Below are 18,599 nucleotides of genomic sequence, written 5' to 3'. Positions count from 1 at the left end.
AAATCTATAAATTTAGTCTCTAAAATACTTAAAAAAAAAATCTACTTATATCCATAATTTTTATTTGTAATTTTATACCGTGTCTATAGTCAACATTTTTAACTAAATAATGATATGACATATGGTGATTTAAGTATGACGTGACAGATAAATAACACAAGGAAGTAGATAATTGTACAAAATAGAGCGTGACAATATGTATGCTCGAAGCAAGGTATATCATATTCCTTTAATGTGCAGTATCATTTTATTTTATCCAATTGTGACAACAACATTGATGAACATTTTAACATTAACGTCAATCCATTACACATGGCAAGTAAGTTATTACAAATTGAGTCATGTGACAAGATGGACAATTTAATTTTTTTGAATGGAAATGTTTAACTCAATCTATTATAATTCAACCTCACATAATGTAACATAGGTTAAATTATAAGGTTAGTTTTTTAAACTTGCAGAGTTTAATTTATTTAATTTTTATACTTTAAAAAGATTTTAATAGACCGATTCAAATTTTCTATTTTTGTGTCTAATAGATTCTTATCCTAACTTAGTTTAACGCTTACGCAATCAGATATTTGAATTTATCTAAAATCAGATATCTCTACCATTCTTAAAATATACGATAAGAGTTTAAAATAGGGGTGTTCAAAAAACCCGATAAAGTCATATAGTTTAGGTTGGATAGGGTTGAAATAAAGAAAAATTTCACAATTTGGATCGAACCAAACCAACTCAAACTTATCGTTAATTTTAAAACTATTTATTTAACTCACTATAAAATTATATACCCACGGTACTTTTATTTTATTTTATTTTTATAAATAAATATTGATTTAAATTCAATATTAGAAAATATGTAAATAAGTGTTTATGATATTAGTATTTACTTTTTCTTATCCTATAATATGTTGAGTGAGTGACCTAACTAATCCGAACCAACGCAATCTAAATATTTCTAGGTCGTTAAATTGAGTTTAGGTTATTTGGATCGAATAAATTTACAATTGGTTGGGTCTAAAAAGTACTACCACCCCATCCAACTTAACCTATGAATATCCCCAGTAAAAATCTATTTAGAGATCAACGTGCACGCTCACACATTTAATTGGAAAGTGAATAAACACGAACATAATTTAGTAGTTAGGATATCTTGTTCCTTTTTCAAAAGTTCGAAATTCAATTTCTCATCTATAAATTTATCGTATTAAAAAATTTTTAAGAGAAAGAAACAAAGAAAAATGGATGAGAGAGAGGGGTGGTGGTGGGCATGTGAGGGGGCAAATGCAGCCATGTGGGTGTGTTGGGATTATTAATCATTTCTCACAAACACACCATATTCCATTGGTCCCCTTCCCCTTTCACATCTCTCTCCACACCACTTTCTTTCTCTTTCCATAAATTATTAAAAGATTTAACAACGTAGCTGATGATTCTACGAGATAGAAGAATTAGATCAGAGAAAGTATCGGTTAACTCCCAATCTCGATCTCTATTAATTGGATATGGATGGATATGAAACTAGGTGGAGGGGTTCTAAGGAGCTTCGTGTTTATTCGCCACGTTGATTTTTCTTTCTTCTATGAAGATTCGAACATCTAATTTTACGTACAAATTATATTTTTTACTATTTTACCTATATTATGTTATTATCTGTATCCAACGGTTGCAAGAGACAATCACATCGAATAATTTTTTGCTTCGCACCGATGTCTCTCTCCAACTTTTTTTTTCCTCACTCCCTCCACTATTTTGTCTCTCTCTCTCATCCCCACGAGGTGTTTGTTGAAATTCCCGAGTGAATTTTTGCTACCGACACCTTTCTCTCTCTCTCTCCTATTCTCACCCACTTGGATTTTGACATTTTGATTTGATTTTTCTTTCAACTTCTTGTATTAATTGTTATATACTAGTATATGGTTATGTATATTTATAATTAAAATAGAAACGAAAATAATTTCTTTTGTTCCATTACATCCAAAAATTCTAATAATAACGTACAAAAGGCGTCGAAAAACTATCATTAGAAGGTGATCGGGCTGATCAATCATTAAGTTGTGTTGTTTGTGGTGTAATTTATGAATGTTGGGAGAGCAAATTTTTTTCATAAAATTATTGAAAAGTGCGACTTTGATCGCTTTAAAGAGGGAATATGGAAAAACCTATATATATATATATATATTTTCTAATTCACATTTTAAATTTTAAATTATTAATGGTTGGTGAATCATTTAGGAACGAGTACAGTCACATGATTTAAATGTCCCGACGAATAGATTCAATGGTTTTTGTAAATGAAATATTTAGAAATGATAATTATTTTTTAATGAGCAGGATGATGATTGACAATTGGGAAAAGCGTTGGTGTTTAATTAAATTAATAATATTGAGATTTTGTTCGTTAAAAGACCCGAAAATAGGAGATTCTTTGAAGACATAATGGAATTTTTGTTATTTGTGAATTGTGGAAATTCATAATAATAGGAAAATGGAAATGACTGATTTTTTTTTTCTAACATATATATATATATAATTCGAGATTAAATATTAGACTTCAAAGAAGAAAAAGGAGAGAGAGAAATTGACACGTCATATCGACGATGACGTGGGTTACACGCAATCTCCACGAAGTTTTGATTATGAGATTTTGTATTTCAACTGATTTTTTTTCTCTCTTTTTCTTTTCCTATCTATAAGCTTTTTTCTTTTATGGCTTTCTTGAAAATAACTACGTAAAAAGTTCATTAAAAAGAGATAGTATATATTTAGAGATTTTGTTTTATTTTTTAGAAAAAAGTATATCAAATACTTTTTTTTTCTTTTTAGAAATGGAGAAGAAAATCCAAAAATTTATGGTAATGTTTAAACCTTCACCGTACCTTTTCATATAATTATTTTAAAATAAAGAAATGTCCTCGAAGTTCATTTGGTAATATTTTTGTTTATTGTTTATTGTTTCTAATTTTTGGTATCTATTTCTGTTCTTCGTTTTTCATTTTTAAAAAATATTTCCAAAGTTGTATAGAGATTTTAGAAAGAATAAAATAAGCTTTCTTATTCTAATTTCTATTTTTCTCAAAACATAAATAAAAATATTATTTTGTTATTATTTTTAACGTGTAAGACATGTACTAAAAAAAACTTGTAAGACATAATAATTATTATTTTTCTTAAAACATGAATAAAAGCATTATTTTATTATTTTTTTAACTTGTAAGACATAATAATTACACTCGACAACTGGACTATAGCTCAACTAGTTAAAATACTTATGTCTTCGGGAGGTCGTGCACTCGAATTTCCCACCCACATGTTCTACTGAAATTATATAAAAGATAAAACAAAAAAAATAGAAATAGAATGTTACGGGTCTTAAGTTTGAGATATATGTCAATTAATACTGAACTATGTTCGTTTTGATATAAAGATGTCAATTAATACTGATTTATGTTCGCTTTGACATAAAGATTGGATTATTAAAAGTAGAATATGATTAAAATTTTTAATAATCTTGTTTAATGAAATGCGACCACTCCTTCCATAGTTTTTATGATTAGAAAAGTTAAAGAACTGTCAACTAAAAGAATAATAAGCACGAAATAGGAAAAGGAAAAAGAAATCCACAGCAGAAACTTGGGCCATGGCGGCCCAGATTCCTAATTATAGTTATGGGCCCATATGCGTTAAAGTTTGAAATTGGGCCGCATCAATAAAGCCCATAACTTCAAATATGCTCCTCAAATTCAAGTTCAAAGTGAACATGTATTCTAAAAAGGAGAGGAAAAAAAAAAGGATACAATTATTAAGAGAAATTTTAAAAATGAATATTTAAGAAGGAAAATCTAGTCTACATCATACAAAGGTAAAAACAAACAGCAAACTTTCCTTTTTACTTTTTCAACTTAAGAAGTGAAAGATATTAAGGATTCAACAAACACCCAAAACTTTTATTAGTTTTCCAGACCATCGTCTCGTTTGCTATTTCTTTTTTCTAATCCTTGTACTTCATCTCGGACATGGCAAAACCGGGCATGTCGAATGAGCCAGAGAATTTCTCGACATCAGCCTTGAGTCCTTCGATGTCCTTGTTGTTTACCAGACCCTTGTTGAAGTCCTTCAACAGCTTTCCATATTCCTTCTGGATGTTCAAGGTGATGGTCACGGCACGGTGCAGGAACTCGGCAATCTGTTCGAAGTCTTTCTCGACCAAACCTCTCGAAGTCATGGCAGGAGCACCTATCATCACACAAGACATATTTCGTCAATTGATCGCATGTAAACAAGTTAAAGGACCGTTGATGATGGAATAATCTTCTAATGATCTTGTTCTTACCGATCCGAACGCCTCCGGGAGCCAGTGCACTGCTGTCGCCGAACACAGCATTTTTGTTCACAGTGATGTTGCACAAGTCGCAAAGCTTCTCAACCTTGTTGCCTGCCAAAGGAATTACCACAAAATCAATATACGAAAAGAACAGAACATTACAACCATTCTCCTAGTTCTCTTAAGTTGATTGGCATGGATTTACCAGTCAATCCCAAAGGACGAAGATCCCAGAGAACGAGGTGGTTCTCAGTTCCTCCGGTGACGAGCTTGTAGCCCTTGTTCATCAGGTAATTCCCGAGGGCTACGGCATTGGCCTTAACTTGTTTGGCATAGGCCTTGAACCCAGGGGACATAGCTTGCTTCAAGGCCACAGCTAAAGCACCAATTTGGTGATTGTGAGGGCCACCCTGAAGGGCGGGGAAGACAGAGAAGTTGATCTTGTCTTCAAAGTCATAAACAGCATCCTCAGGCTGACCCTTCTTAGGTGGCTTTGGACCCTTCCTATAGAAGATCATACCAGCCCTTGGACCCCTCAAACTCTTGTGAGTTGTGGTCGTCACGACATCACAATACTCGAACGGGTTCGCAGCTTCCTACAAACAATTATCTGACATTAATATTTTGCAATACCAGCCCAGACCCAAATCACTTAAAGTTGCAAGGATAGAAACAGAGATCATAAACAATCGTAATGGGAATTAAAAACAAAAGGATAATTGAAATATTAAATACAGGATTTGTTTTACATTGGAACAGAATTCAACTAGAAGCAGAAACGTCCACATTTCCCCTGAGTTGATCTTAATTTCAGCATTTAAAGCGGAATCTTATAGAAAAGACGAGGAATATAAAATATTAGCTAAAGACAACGAAAATCATAACAGTTTTGCCAATCAAAAGAACATAATTTATCTTCCGTTACAAAGAAGCAATGCAGCATGGATAATTCAGTATTAACTACGATTTACCAAAATCCAGATCCTGCTTAACAAGATGCTCAAACAATAATGGATCTAGAACCCTGTTCCATTTCTTAATTAATGCAATGAAACACAGATGTACGAAAGATATTATGAACACCCTAAGAATGTTAGCTACAAATATCAACAGATCTCAAATCCGGAAATGTAAAACAACAGACAATAATTAACACTCGCACGGAAAAGAATAACGTGCAAGAATTACTAAAGGATCTGAACTCAACGACCAGATTCTTATATTTCTTTCTTTAATATACCTGTGCAGCAACGAGTCCACTAATGTGAGCCATATCACAGAGCAGGAGGGCACCGCATTTGTCGGCAATTGCCCTGAATCTGGCGTAATCCCAGTCCCTAGGATACGCACTGCCACCGCAGATGATCAACTTGGGTCTGAAATCCAAGGCCTTCTCCTCCAGCTTATCGTAATCAATATATCCAGTCGCCGAATCGACCTTGTAAGGCAAACTCTCGAAGTAAATCGAGGTAGCCGAGATCTTCTTCCCGCCGGAGGTGTAGTAACCATGCGTCAAATGGCCACCAGACGGAAGATCCAGCCCCATAATCCGGTCATGCGGCTGAAGCAGCGCGGTGTAGGCGGCGAAGTTGGCCGGCGAGCCAGAGTAGGGCTGGACATTTACCCCCCACTTAGCAGGATCGGCATGAAACGCCTCGAGAGCTCGAGAACGGCAGAGATTCTCGATCTCGTCGATGAATTCATTGCCGCCGTAGTAGCGGTTCCCCGGCATGCCCTCGGAGTACTTGTTGGTTAAGGCGCTGCCGAGGGCCTCGATTACGGCGAAGGAGGTGAAATTCTCGGAGGCAATGAGCTCGATTCCTCGGCATTGACGGCGCTTCTCCTTCTCAATCAGATCGAAGATCTCAGGATCGACGGCCTTGAGAGGAGTGTTGCCCCAAGCATTGACGGGTTCCATGGCGGATGAGAGTGAGAGAATTGAAACACAGATTTGGAGATGAAGAAGAAGAAGAAGAAGCTGAAAATGGGGGCAATGCAGTTGCAGATGAGAGAATTTGTGGGGTTTTAAAGGGGGCTTCTGATAGGCTGAATTTACGAAAATAGCCTTTACCATTTTTTTGGGGGTTTTTTTTTTTATTAAAGTTGTCTAGGTGTCGACATTAGCTCCACACCACAGTTGATTTTTTTTTTAAATTATTATTTATTTTTTTTACATTAGATGAATTTATGATTTTCACAACTATTTTTTATTGTGATTTTTTTTAACATTAAAAAATACACCTTCTTGTATTTCGATTTCTATAGTTTGAAAAGTTTTCACAAAGTTAATACATGGCACATTTTTAATTTACCTGGTAATAAGCAAGTTTTTCATCTTATCGAGTGTGCCTAACAATATTAGAATTTATGCCTAAGTGAACAAATTAATAATGTTAATTTTAGACTTTTAAAAGTTTATATTAATATTAAAGTTTAGATAAGAAATTATTTTAGTCACTATTATTAATTTCTCAATAAATTGTTTTGTAGAAATTTGAACAAACATATATATATATATTTTTCACGTTTACTAATTTAAAAAAAAAAAACTCCCCCTAAAGATCGAGGATGAGGCTCCTTCTCAATTTCTGTGTTGTCCAATAACATATAGACAAATGTTTTTTTCTTATATATAATTCATGCGTGGTCCACTTGTCTATATGCTACTGAACGATGCAGAAATTCAGGAGGCCTCCTGAATCTTCAAGAAAGAAATTTTGTCCATATTTAAATACAAAGTGTTTAAAGTCATATCTAATAGATTAGTAGATGGATTTTCAAATGAATTTAGATTTTTATTTAACAGTAAAAATTAAAATAAATTTTTAATGTAAAATTTATATATTTTAACAAAAATTCGAAAATGGAAGTTAGGCCAACATTTCAGTAATCAAGACAAATGTACTATCTTTCAGGAACGGATGTTCAAATTTTAATAACACATTTATTATACTAAAAAATATTGAAAGATCAAAAATAAAATTAGGTGGTTTTAAAATATAATATGTTTTAAAAAGGTTCAGATTCATTGATAATTAAAAAAAAATAGAAATAAAAATAAAATAAAAGGATCACAAACTCAAGAGTACTTAATGAAGTACGACATAAGAAAAGGAAAAAAAAAAGCCTTTCTCTCTCTCATTCTATTTATATTTATATTATTTTATTTACCATCAATCATTTAGAGAATATAAAACGGTCTAGCTTATTTATTCAGCCCAATTTCCCCTTAGTAGAGTTGTCAAATTTTTTAGGTAATTACATAAACAATAAAATAAAAATATTTATTTAAAAGAAAAAGCAGTAAGCTTAATTTTTACACAAATAGCATAATATGATTTGAATTCGCTATATTGGCTCACGTTAAGTATGATTAAAAAATAGGGGGAAATGAATTGCTTTTCGAGTGGGTAAAAAATGGTTAAGTATGATTAAAAAATAGGGGGAAATGAATTGCTTTTCAAGTGGGTAAAAAATCGTTTAGAGACAGTTGGTTAAGTTTAACAAAATCATTGAAACTTTAATAACCATAGAAATCAAATTGAGACTAGAACCAAATTGAAACTTTTAAAATCAGAAATATCAAATTTAAGTTGAACCTAAACCACATAAAGATAAAATCGTAATTTAACCAATTTTTTTTTATTATTGAAGATAAAGATGAAGGTGCACTAGAGATTATTCCAACTTCGCTCGGGTGTAAGCTTGTAGGCTATTAATTCCACTACACAAGGCATTTGTAGAGGAAAAGCTTGATCCCAACGAATAGAAAATACGCTAAGATAGTTCTTCATTGTGTTCCAATTATTTTCACTCATCCCAATATTGTTATATGTAGGCTTCCATTATCTAAGACAAACTAATAACTTATACAATTCATGCGTGCACCTATTAAAGGGTTAAGCCATTCTTCGAGAGTCAAATTAGTAACAATCCACGACTCGAATTACTTAATGGAAATCCTAGCACGGAGATCACTCCTCCCTCTATGTCGTTCTCTCGCAGTTTTAACTTTAAACTTTTTATTTCATCAAATTAGTTATGAGTAAAATCCTTATCTAGTTACATTTTAGGTTCTTTTTTTGATTTATAGTTATGTAACTATAAAAACTATCTTTATGAGTATTATTTATTCTAATTGTGTATAAATTTTTAGTTAGATTTTAAAATTTATCGTTGAGTTCATACATCTTTTTACTAATTTAATTATGTGACTAAGTTCGAGTATTTCATCGTTGGATTTATATACTTCTATTATATATTAATTGATTAGTGAGTCATTATTAAATTTAATTTCGAGAAATTATTAATAAACAACGCATATTCAAGTTTAATATTTAATTTAAAGTTGAGATTAACTTACTAAATTAAATATGGGAGTAACAATTATTACCTTTCTATTCATTATTATTAACTAGGCTGGACAGATTCGCCCAGGGGTCAAAATGTCGAGAGACATGCCGACATGTCGCTGGACATGTCGACGTGTCGAGCATGTCGACATAGACATAGGAGAGAAAAGTCGATTCCCCCCCATGTCGTCAACATGTCTTTTTTTTTTCTATTTTTCTTTAAGATTGTTTTATTTTTTATCCTCTTCTTACTATACCACTACAGTCTATAATTTCTCACAACCTCGATGATTGTAATCTTAGTCTATTCAATGATTCGAATTTTAATACTGTAATAAAGTATAACTAATAATATTTCGAATTTGCTTTATTGATAATTTTTAATCCAATCTAGTCCTTACTTACACAATTAAACAATATATGTGAAATATTGACATATATAAAGATTGAAATAATCTTAGAATTTTTAAAAAATAAAAATATCATTATATACAGATAGTGGTGAAACATGAAGTGAAATAGGTAACTTAATTAATACCAAAAAGATGATCTCGGAGGATCTAGTGCACTATCTTGATAACTTTGATATAAATTACAATAGTTCTCTCCGGTCATCCTAGAGTGAAAGTAGTTGCTCAAATGAGTAGAATATGAAGCACATATGGATCCCATTGGTAGATACGTTGGAAAAATGACACAATCACGAAGTTGAGAGTGTTGAAAACTGTGTAAATTTGATTGGAAAGTTGGATTGATGATTGATTTGAAAATGTGTTTGAAAAATGGGTAACTTCAAATTTAAAAAGAGAAGTAAGTAAAAAGTAAACAAGTACGAGTTAATTAGAATTTAGAAATATGTTTGGAAATCAAGTCGGTAATTCAATCTTATTATGAAAAACACTAAAAAAGTAGTCAAAAGTTTACAATTAAAGTTTATTTTACATATTCAAATAATTTCCATCGATCTTCATTAAAGGAAAAAAAATATTTTTTCGATATTTTCATCGACATCGACATTTTCATAATTAAAATGGTCATATTCTTACATTTAATGGTTAAAAGTGATCAATTATAGGCTAATTAAGCTACCATTAAGTTTATTTGCTAATTCAAAAAATTTCCATCCATTTCCACAATTTCCATTATTTTTCTCAAAATATTCATCGATATCAACATATCCATCGACATGTCCGTAAAATCGGGACATCGATATTTTCATCGACATCTACATTTTGAATACTGATTATCCCCAATAATGACGTAGGACGACATGATGACTCTTGTACGTGTTCGTCATGTCGTTTAATTTTCAAGCTTTCGTTGAAAGAATATGAGAAATAGGAAAGCTTCAAAACGCTGCGTTTGGTCGACAGTAGCTTTATGGTATTGGTGGAGGAAACTAAAAAGACGAATATGGTGGGTGGATCGGGTAGGGACCTGGGAGTAGTTGAGGGCAATTTAGTCATTTCGTTTCACCAACCTCTTTGCAATAAAATAACTCTCTTGCTTTTGCTTCCCATTCCTACTTTTGTGGGACTCATAAAATTATTTTGGATCTTTCAATTTTATTATTTGAAAGGAAAAAAAAATCTTTTATTTTTTTGTTTCTTTCTCAATATTTTAAAATCATCAAATCTCCATTTATGTTTTTTAAAATTTAACTAAGATTTTCATCAACATTTTTTAAAACCATAAATCCATGTCACAATTTAATTATCAAAATTTAACTGATGCGGCCAACTCAAATGTAACATAGTTCAAATATTTAAAAATTGTAGGTTCGATTCTTCTCTTTTATTTGATGAACGTTGGTACAAATAATCCTTTTTTTTTTCTCAAAATTTATGTGTGATCATAACACAAGAAAAACAAATTTACTTTTCCTATCAATTTTCTTGTCTAGGAAAACTAAGGGGGTCATTTTCCTAGTTACCAAACAAGTTTGGTGGGAGATCTATGTAGTTGGCTTATGTATTCCAAAACTAGGTAAGACTTTGAGAAATTACACACCAGTTTGATAGTGAAATTTAGAAAAAGTAATATCTATGTATTAACCAATCAATCCTCGTATTTCCGTTGATTACAACTAAATATTTGACAGTTTTTTATTTTTGTAAAATATTTAAAAAATATTTTCTTTTTTCATGCACTTCTCTATATTTTTTAATTTACCAAAAATTTAAAAGTGGTGTCAACCCATAAGCATCTAACTATTTCTCATTTAAAAATACCATTTAAAAAAATGGTACGAAATATATAGATTTGGGGTTGGTGATCTGTCACCAACTCCACTAACCTTCCTCTATGAACCTTTTTTTTTCTTCTTGAATTTTGATATTTGTGGCTTTGACTAATTATATGACCTTATGCCATCTAATTTTTCCAACTCATTCCATCATATTAAAATTTCATATTTTTAAAAGGTTAATATATTAACATAATGATGTAATATTTTTACTAGTACTAATGTGATGATTTCATTTACCCTCTCTTTTTGTAGGGGAGGTGTTAAATAGAGTTTTTTTTATTGGAAATAATATTGTTTTTAAAAGTGGTTTCCAAAGTATACTAATAATCATGATTTGAATTCTTAACATTATTTTCACCAACTAATATTTACATTACAAATTCCCTTACCTACTACAAATCAAAAGATTAATATTATGGAACAATGATTATTTTTTATAAATACATATAAATTCTAATAATAAGATTCACAACTCATCTAAGAGGGATCAATATTTATTTATTAATTGAATTATGTATATATATATATATATATATCCATAATTTATTTTAACAACATCTATCTAAATCGATATTTTATTCATACTTTTATGAAAGTGGAAGAATAAGGCATAAAGTCAAAATTTGTAATTAATAGACTATTTTGGAATATTGATTTGAAATGGAAAGCACGTTTGGCCTTAAATTTTAATTATTTATTCAAAATAAATATTGCTCAGGCCAGATCTGGATCTTGCCACCCTTGCCCCTTTTCCCTTTATATTTCTCGTCGGATATTTTGCAATAATTGGGAAATATTGGATAAAAAAATTGTATTGATAAAATATATATATATATATATATATATATATATTATGTAAATACTATTTTGTTTCTTGTATTTTTTATTTAATTTGTTGGAGGTGAATCCTCAGCCTACACGTGACGTGCTATGGTTGGCTGTTCAATGTATACGTGTCGCCTCTCGTTATTGCGTAGTTTCCTCGGTCATGATTCCTCATGTCGAGCTGACCCTCGTGGACAATCGAGTCGACCAATTACCTTACTTTGACCACTTCGGCTCAGCCTATTCTCCGACAGATTCCGCGACATCACGGTAACTTTAAAAAGCCGTTGAGGCCTTTTCGGGAACGTTGTCGAGGACTTTGCCTATAAATATGACCATTTCACTCCGTTTTAAGGTACGCAAACAATCTAATTCTCTCTCGAGTTGACTTGGACACTCACTGACTTTAGCATCGGAATTCCTACTCTGTTTTGCAGGTCTTCTGCACGGCATCTGGAGATCTTTGTTTAGCTCGCCCTGACCGATCTGAAGCTTGGAGACTTGGTCATTCTCTTATCAAACATGATTAATTTTATTATTTGTACTTTAATAACGTTATTTTGATTACTGTATTTAACTTTTGTTAATTTTAGGTAAAATTACGAGTAAATCAACGTAATTTTAAAAAACAAAAGGGTTATTACATAGTTTGGAAAATTTTAGGTAAAATTTAAATTATTGAAAATACTAAATCCAAATAGAAACCCCCCTCTAAATTTATCTTATCCATTGAATTATGTTTGAGTTTGACATTAAATTCTACGTGGGGCATAATTTCATTAGTTATATATACATTATCTTTTCTTGAATCCTATAAACAACAAAAATCTTTTTAGGAAACTTAAATTGCTGTGTAATTGCTTTTTTTTTTTCCAAAATAATACTCCCTTCTCGTCACGTCAGTCAAAATCTTCTGATTAACCCCCCAAAAATTTAACAGCTATTTATCTCAGATTTGAGATTCTTAACCAATAAGTTACCTTAACCACTTGGATACTCGTGTTGGCAAATAAAATAATGCATTTTTTTCGAACACATGACTTTTTGATCAAAGATAGATATCAATTACCGTTAAGTTAAGTTCGTGTTGACAATAAAATAATGCATTAATTAATGACATCTCTTAAGATGTGAATGGAAGGATGTAGTACTCCTATGGGAACATTTCTAGAATTAACATAGTACCTACTCCTTTCATTCACATCATGACACATGATTAATGAATATATTATATTTATTTAATTTATCCACTCATTCTTAAATATTGTTTTTTGAATCCAGAATAGTAGCTTAAAATATCATTATGGTTCATTTATTTTCAGCTTTGGCTTCACTTTAGTTTGCGTACTTTTAGAATGTTCATTTTGGTCAATATATTTTAAACTTTAGTTCATTTTAATTTCGTACTTTTAAAATGTTCGTTTCAATCCCTGTACTTTTAAAAAGCAACAATTTAGTCCCTATTTGCAAAATTTCAATACAAATTCTATACATAATAGAAACCCATTAACATAAAGTCATGGTTTACCTTCAAGAAATATATTTGAATGGTGTCATATTGAAATTTGATTAAAAAATTAAAATAAAAAAATAAAATCAATGGATCAAAATGGCTACTTACAGTGACCAAAACAAACATTTTTTTGAAATACAAAAATTAAAATGAATATTTTGAAAGTACAACTATAAAACAATCAAAATGAATCCAAACTAAGAATATAAAAACCAAAATACCAAAATAGTATTTTAAATATATTAGAAGCGGTACTATAAAATTTTATGAGGTATTATCCATTGTGTTTATGCAAGGATATGCACAACAGTGTGTTCCAGATTGTAGCTCGAACTCGGCCTCCGGATCGACCTGAACACTTGGGCGGACCTGCACAAAAAGGTGAGCACTCCGACGATCAAGTCAGTATAGGTCGGATTCCAAGTTTAGTTCGAGGCCAGAAATCGTCGTACCTGATCGGGGAGTGAGGTCCTCTACTTATGGGTGGTAGTCCCGCTAATCTCGTGACGGTTACATTCGGTAATCTCGGGACCGACAGTTATGCCCGATAATCGCGCCGCAGACAGTTGCTCACATCAGCCCCTACCGAGCTCCCCGGCAGGTCAGACCTGGGCCAGGTTCACCTCCGCCCTCATACTTAGCATTTGTCGACGTTAGTGGCGGCCATCTCGGCTATCCGAGCTGGGCATGACTCATGAGCAATCTTGGAGCACCAATAGGGGTCCTCCACGTGTCCAGGGTATTCTCTTCCCCAAACATTGGCCCCCTCTCTGTCTGGTCCGATCTCGACCTGGCAGAGAAGTTCATTCGACTTGCTTTGGACACGTGGCGACTTCCTATTCGTGGGAAAATACAACCGTCGCGGAAGATTTATCGTCGGAATATTCAAATATTCCGACGCTTCGGATCTCAAGGAGGATCCTAGCCGCTCGTTGATTACACGTGTACGGTGGGGAAATTCTTCCGACGGGCTATAAATGCCCCCAATCCTTCAGGTCATACCTTACGTTCCCTGAATTCTTGGAGTTCGATCTGAAGGCAGCTCGAACCCTTGGTAGGTCGGTCTCTTCCCTCTCTCTTTCGAACGTAGTTACCATGTCGTCCTCTTTTAGCAGCAACTTAGGATCCGATTTAGCTCGTAGGTTAGAGTCCGAGCTCGAGGAGATAGAAAACTTTAGACTCTCCGATGACGGGGAGGATAGTGACGCCTCCACTTCAGGTCAGGGTTTGGAATACCCTTCTAGGATACCTGAGCACTACCTCGGATCCCTTCGTAGGGGGTTCGCTATCCCTGAGAACATCCTCCTCAGGCTTCCGGAGGAGGGGGAGAGAGCTGACAATCCTTCAGAGGGATGGGTCACTCTCTACTTCAAAATGTTTGAGTACGGCCTCAGACTTCCCCTTCACCCTTTTGTCCAAGAATTTCTCTTCCGGACTGGATTGGCTCCGGCTCAAGTGGCCCCCAATGGGTGGGGTGTCATTTTCGCTTTGGCCATCCTCTTTTGGCTACGAGCTCGAGATAGTGAGGAGGCCGAGCTGTTGGACGTAGACCAGCTCCTCGCGTGCTTCGAAGCGAAAAGGATAGCTAAGAAGCCTGGTCGGTTCTATATGTGCGCAAGGAAAGGCGTAGGCGGTATAGTTAAGGGGCCGACCTCCATCAAGGGATGGGTGAGGAAGTGGTTCTACGCTTCCGGGGAATGGCTCGCAAAGGACGAGTCAGGTCGTTCCTTCTTTGACGTCCCCACTAGGTTTGGGAACCTAGGTACGGAGTAGTTCTTGCTTTTCGTAATTTTCTTTTCTGTCGTTCAGGTCTAACTCGGATTTTGTCTTCGTGCAGTTTCAATCCGTCCAGTCCCCGAGCTTACGCAAGCCTCCTTCGACACGCTGAAATACTACAAGGAGCGCTTTCCGAGGGGTAGGAAGGTCGGAACCCTGGTGACCGACGAGCTGCTGCTTGAGTCCGGGCTGCTAGATTACAACCCTGCAGTTCGTCCCATTGAATCCTCAAGGCCGAACTCTGAACTTGGTATGCCGAGCTTGCCTCCCCCCTTTTTCCTCTAACCTTGTATTGACCCCTGTTTTCATTTCGCAGCCATGGTTTACGGATTTGCAAGCAGCGTGAAGCGCAAGTCCAAGGGCCGAGCCCATGCTCTTGAGGCCGCCCAGAGTTAGAAACCTGCCACCCCTGCCGTGGCAGGGCCTGCCTCGGAAGATCCAGCCGTAGTGATCGAGCTGGAGTCTTCTGGGGGTCCCTCGAGGGAGAAGCGCCCCAGGGATCAGACCGAGGCGGTGGACGCCCAGACCGAGGCGGTGGACGCCCTGCCTTTGGGCGAGGAGGTGAGGGAGGAAGCCCCTCTGAAGCGAAGTAGGAAGAAAAAGAAGGCGATCTCCCCCTCGGAGGTCGGAGCTTGCAGGGTCTTGCCTGCAAGTTTCGCAGATCGGGTGGACGATCCTGCGGCCAGGATGGGCGGGACGTCCGACGTGACGGCACGGTTCAGAGTTGAGCCGTCAAGTTCCGGGGTGAGGGACCAGGTGTCCCGCATCTCAGCTGCAAGTTTGGACCGCTGCCTAAGGAGGGCGTCCAAATTTGTGAGCGACCCTGGGTCCGTTCTGCAGAGGACCATCGATTACGCCGCCGAGGTAAGACTAGTGTCCCCATTTTTGCTTAATTTCGCCCAACAGGTAGTTCGGTCTAACTTTTTCCTTGTACTGTTTCTCAGGCGTTCGTTGCTTCCATTCAATCGGCTCTGGCTGTAAAGGTCGAGCTGGATGGGAGGGAAGTTCTGGCAGTGAGGGAGAAAGAGGAGTTCTCTGCTGCCTTGGAGGCTGCTTCCTCCACCATGAAGGATGAGCTGCTGAAGGCTCACTCTGAGGTGGAGATTTTGAAGGCCGAGGTGGAGTCCCAGGCCGAGCTGCTGAAGAAGGAAGAGGACATGTGCAAGGCCCAACTCCGAGCTGCCCACGCTATCACCAGGGGCTTGGAGAAGGAGAAGTTCCAGCTCCTGAAGGAGAAGGATGACATGCTCCAGGCGCTTGAAGCGAAGGATAAGGAGCTGGAGCATGCGACTGCCGAGCTGGAGACGGCGAAAGAGTGCCTCAGCAATGGAGTCCTATTGGAGGAATCGTTTAGGCAACATCCTGACTTCGATGGATTTGCCAAAGACTTTTCTGACGCGGGCTTCAAGTTCCTCATGAAGGGCATTGCTTCCGACATGCCCGACCTTCAGATCGATCTCAGCGGTCTGAAAAGGAGGTATGCCGAGAAGTGGGCGTCTGGGCCTGGCGGCACCCCTGGCCCCCAAGCGTTGGTGGATCAGTATGTCAGAGATCTGGACTCTGACTACTCCGATCCCGAAGAGGACCAGGTCGGCTCCACTCAAGAGGGCGCTCCTCAAGCAGGCTCTTAGGCGACCACCCTTCACGAGGCTTTTCGCTGTTCTTCCTCCCTTTTCTTTTTTGTTTGTAAGTGTCAGGGCAGAGCTGCAAGGTCTATAAGCCTTGGCTCTGCTCTTCATTTAATAAAGAGGCTCCCATTTGTTTCTACTTTGTTGTTGGCAACCTCTTTTCTTTGCTTTTTCCTTGAACTGCAGCCAATGTCACCTCGCACCTCTTACCTTTGAGGTCGCGCCTTCAGTTAAAATAGTTGTAAGTTTGAGTTTGAATCTCTTAATGTTCAATACATTGCACCAACTCTGGATTTTTAACATTTCACCCTTAACTTAAAAAAGGTTAAAAGGCTAAAATCCTAAGTCCGTAGCTATTCTTCATATCGTTCCTCGTACCCCCAAGTTCGGAGGCTTGATCATTTTGAACTTTTCACATCGCCCCTTTGCCTTGAAGGTTTGAATTTTAAGTTCATCAGTGGTTTTGGCATCGCACCTCGTACCCTTAGGCTTCGGAGGATTGAATTTGAACCAACTGCCAGAATGTGATCGCGTGGGAGTCCGTGGCCCCCATTTAATTTCTGGTCGAGCTCGGAAGCATGAAATTAAGTCATCACATTTGTTCCGATCATAATTCTTTTGGAACAGTCTTTACAGATTCATTGAAAATCCTTTTGGCATTTCAAGGATAATAACGCTTTGGGTGCTCCGCGTTCCACGGGTGCGCGAGGACGTCTCCTTTCAGATCGGCCAATGTGTACGTCCCAGGTCGGACTATGCCCTTGATCTCAAACGGGCCCTCCCAGGCCGGATCAAGGGCACCCACATGCGTTTGGACCCTCCTTAAGACCAGATGTCCGACCTGAAAGGCCCGAGGTCGAACGCGGGCATTGTAATGTCTGGCCATTCTGCCCTGATATTCCGCCAGGCGTAGCTGGGCCATTGCTCTTCTTTCTTCCAACAAGTCGAGGTTGAGGAGCAGCTCTTCCTCATTTGTCGTAGGCTCGTAATGCTCTACTCTGTCAGATGGCATGCCGATCTCAACCGGGACTACAGCTTCGGAGCCGAAGGCCAGGGAGAACGGGGTCTCACCCGTCGACTCTCGTTGGGTGGTCTGGTACGACCATAGAACCTCTGGTAGCTCCTCGGCCCACCTGCCTTTCTTGGAGTCCAGTCTAAGTTTGATGCCTCGCTTGATGATCTTGTTGACTGCCTCCACCTGCCCATTTGCTTGCGGATGTGCGGGGGACGAGCTAAGATGACTTATGCCCAGTTTGCTGCAAAAGTCTTTGAACTTGGCGTTGTCAAACTGCTTCCCATTGTCTGTCACTATGGCCTGCGGTATACCAAAGCGACATATGATATTCGTCCATACGAAGGACGTGACCCTGGATTCCGTTATGTGGGAGAGCGCTTCGGCCTCGGCCCACTTGGTGAAGTAATCCACAGCGATCACAGCGAACTTGGTCTGGCCCTTGCCCAAAGGGAAAGGACCAATGATATCTACCCCCCACTGCGCGAATGGCCACGGGGCCGAGATGGGGGTGAGCAGCTCGGGAGGTTGGTGGATTATGGTTCCGTAGCGTTGGCAATTGTCGCAAGTTCTAACGAACTTCTTGGCGTCCTGGCTGAGGGTCGGCCAATAGTATCCTTGTCGGATCACTTTGGCTGACAGCGACCGGGCGCCTGAGTGATTGCCGCACACTCCTTCGTGGATCTCTCTGAGGACGTACAGCCCTCTTCAGGGGTTAGGCATCTCAATAGAGGCAGGGAAAAGCCACGTCGGTACAATGCCCCATCTCGAACCACGAACCGAGCTGCCCGCCTTGCCAACTTTCTGCGCTCCTTGGGGTCTTGTGGTGAGTTGCCCTTAATGAAGTCCGCGATCGGGTCCATCCATGAGGATTCTGGAGCGCCGATCTCCATCAGATCTGGCTCCGAGATCGAGGGA

At 37.1% G+C, this 18,599-nt stretch overlaps 1 protein-coding gene across 1 annotated transcript; it reads right to left on the bottom strand.

Moving 5' to 3' along the window:
• Nucleotides 1–3,802: 3,802 nt before the first annotated feature.
• SHM4 (serine hydroxymethyltransferase 4) lies at nt 3,803–6,341 on the bottom strand. The gene is made up of 4 exons (XM_022282906.2): nt 5,568–6,341; nt 4,533–4,923; nt 4,337–4,438; nt 3,803–4,239 (listed from the first exon to the last, which is right to left on the bottom strand). Exons 1-4 carry the CDS (start codon nt 6,243–6,245, stop codon nt 3,995–3,997), a joined length of 1,416 nt encoding a protein of 471 aa, XP_022138598.1. The 5' UTR covers nt 6,246–6,341; the 3' UTR covers nt 3,803–3,994.
• Between the last annotated feature and the right edge of the window lie 12,258 nt (nt 6,342–18,599).

This window comes from Momordica charantia, assembly GCF_013281855.1.
Source record: "Momordica charantia cultivar OHB3-1 chromosome 7 unlocalized genomic scaffold, Mcharantia_2.0 BLBB01000007.1, whole genome shotgun sequence".
NCBI classification, from domain to species: domain Eukaryota; kingdom Viridiplantae; phylum Streptophyta; class Magnoliopsida; order Cucurbitales; family Cucurbitaceae; genus Momordica; species Momordica charantia.
The sequence above is the reverse complement of the archived record's forward strand: the minus strand, read 5'-3'. Positions and strand labels throughout refer to the sequence as shown.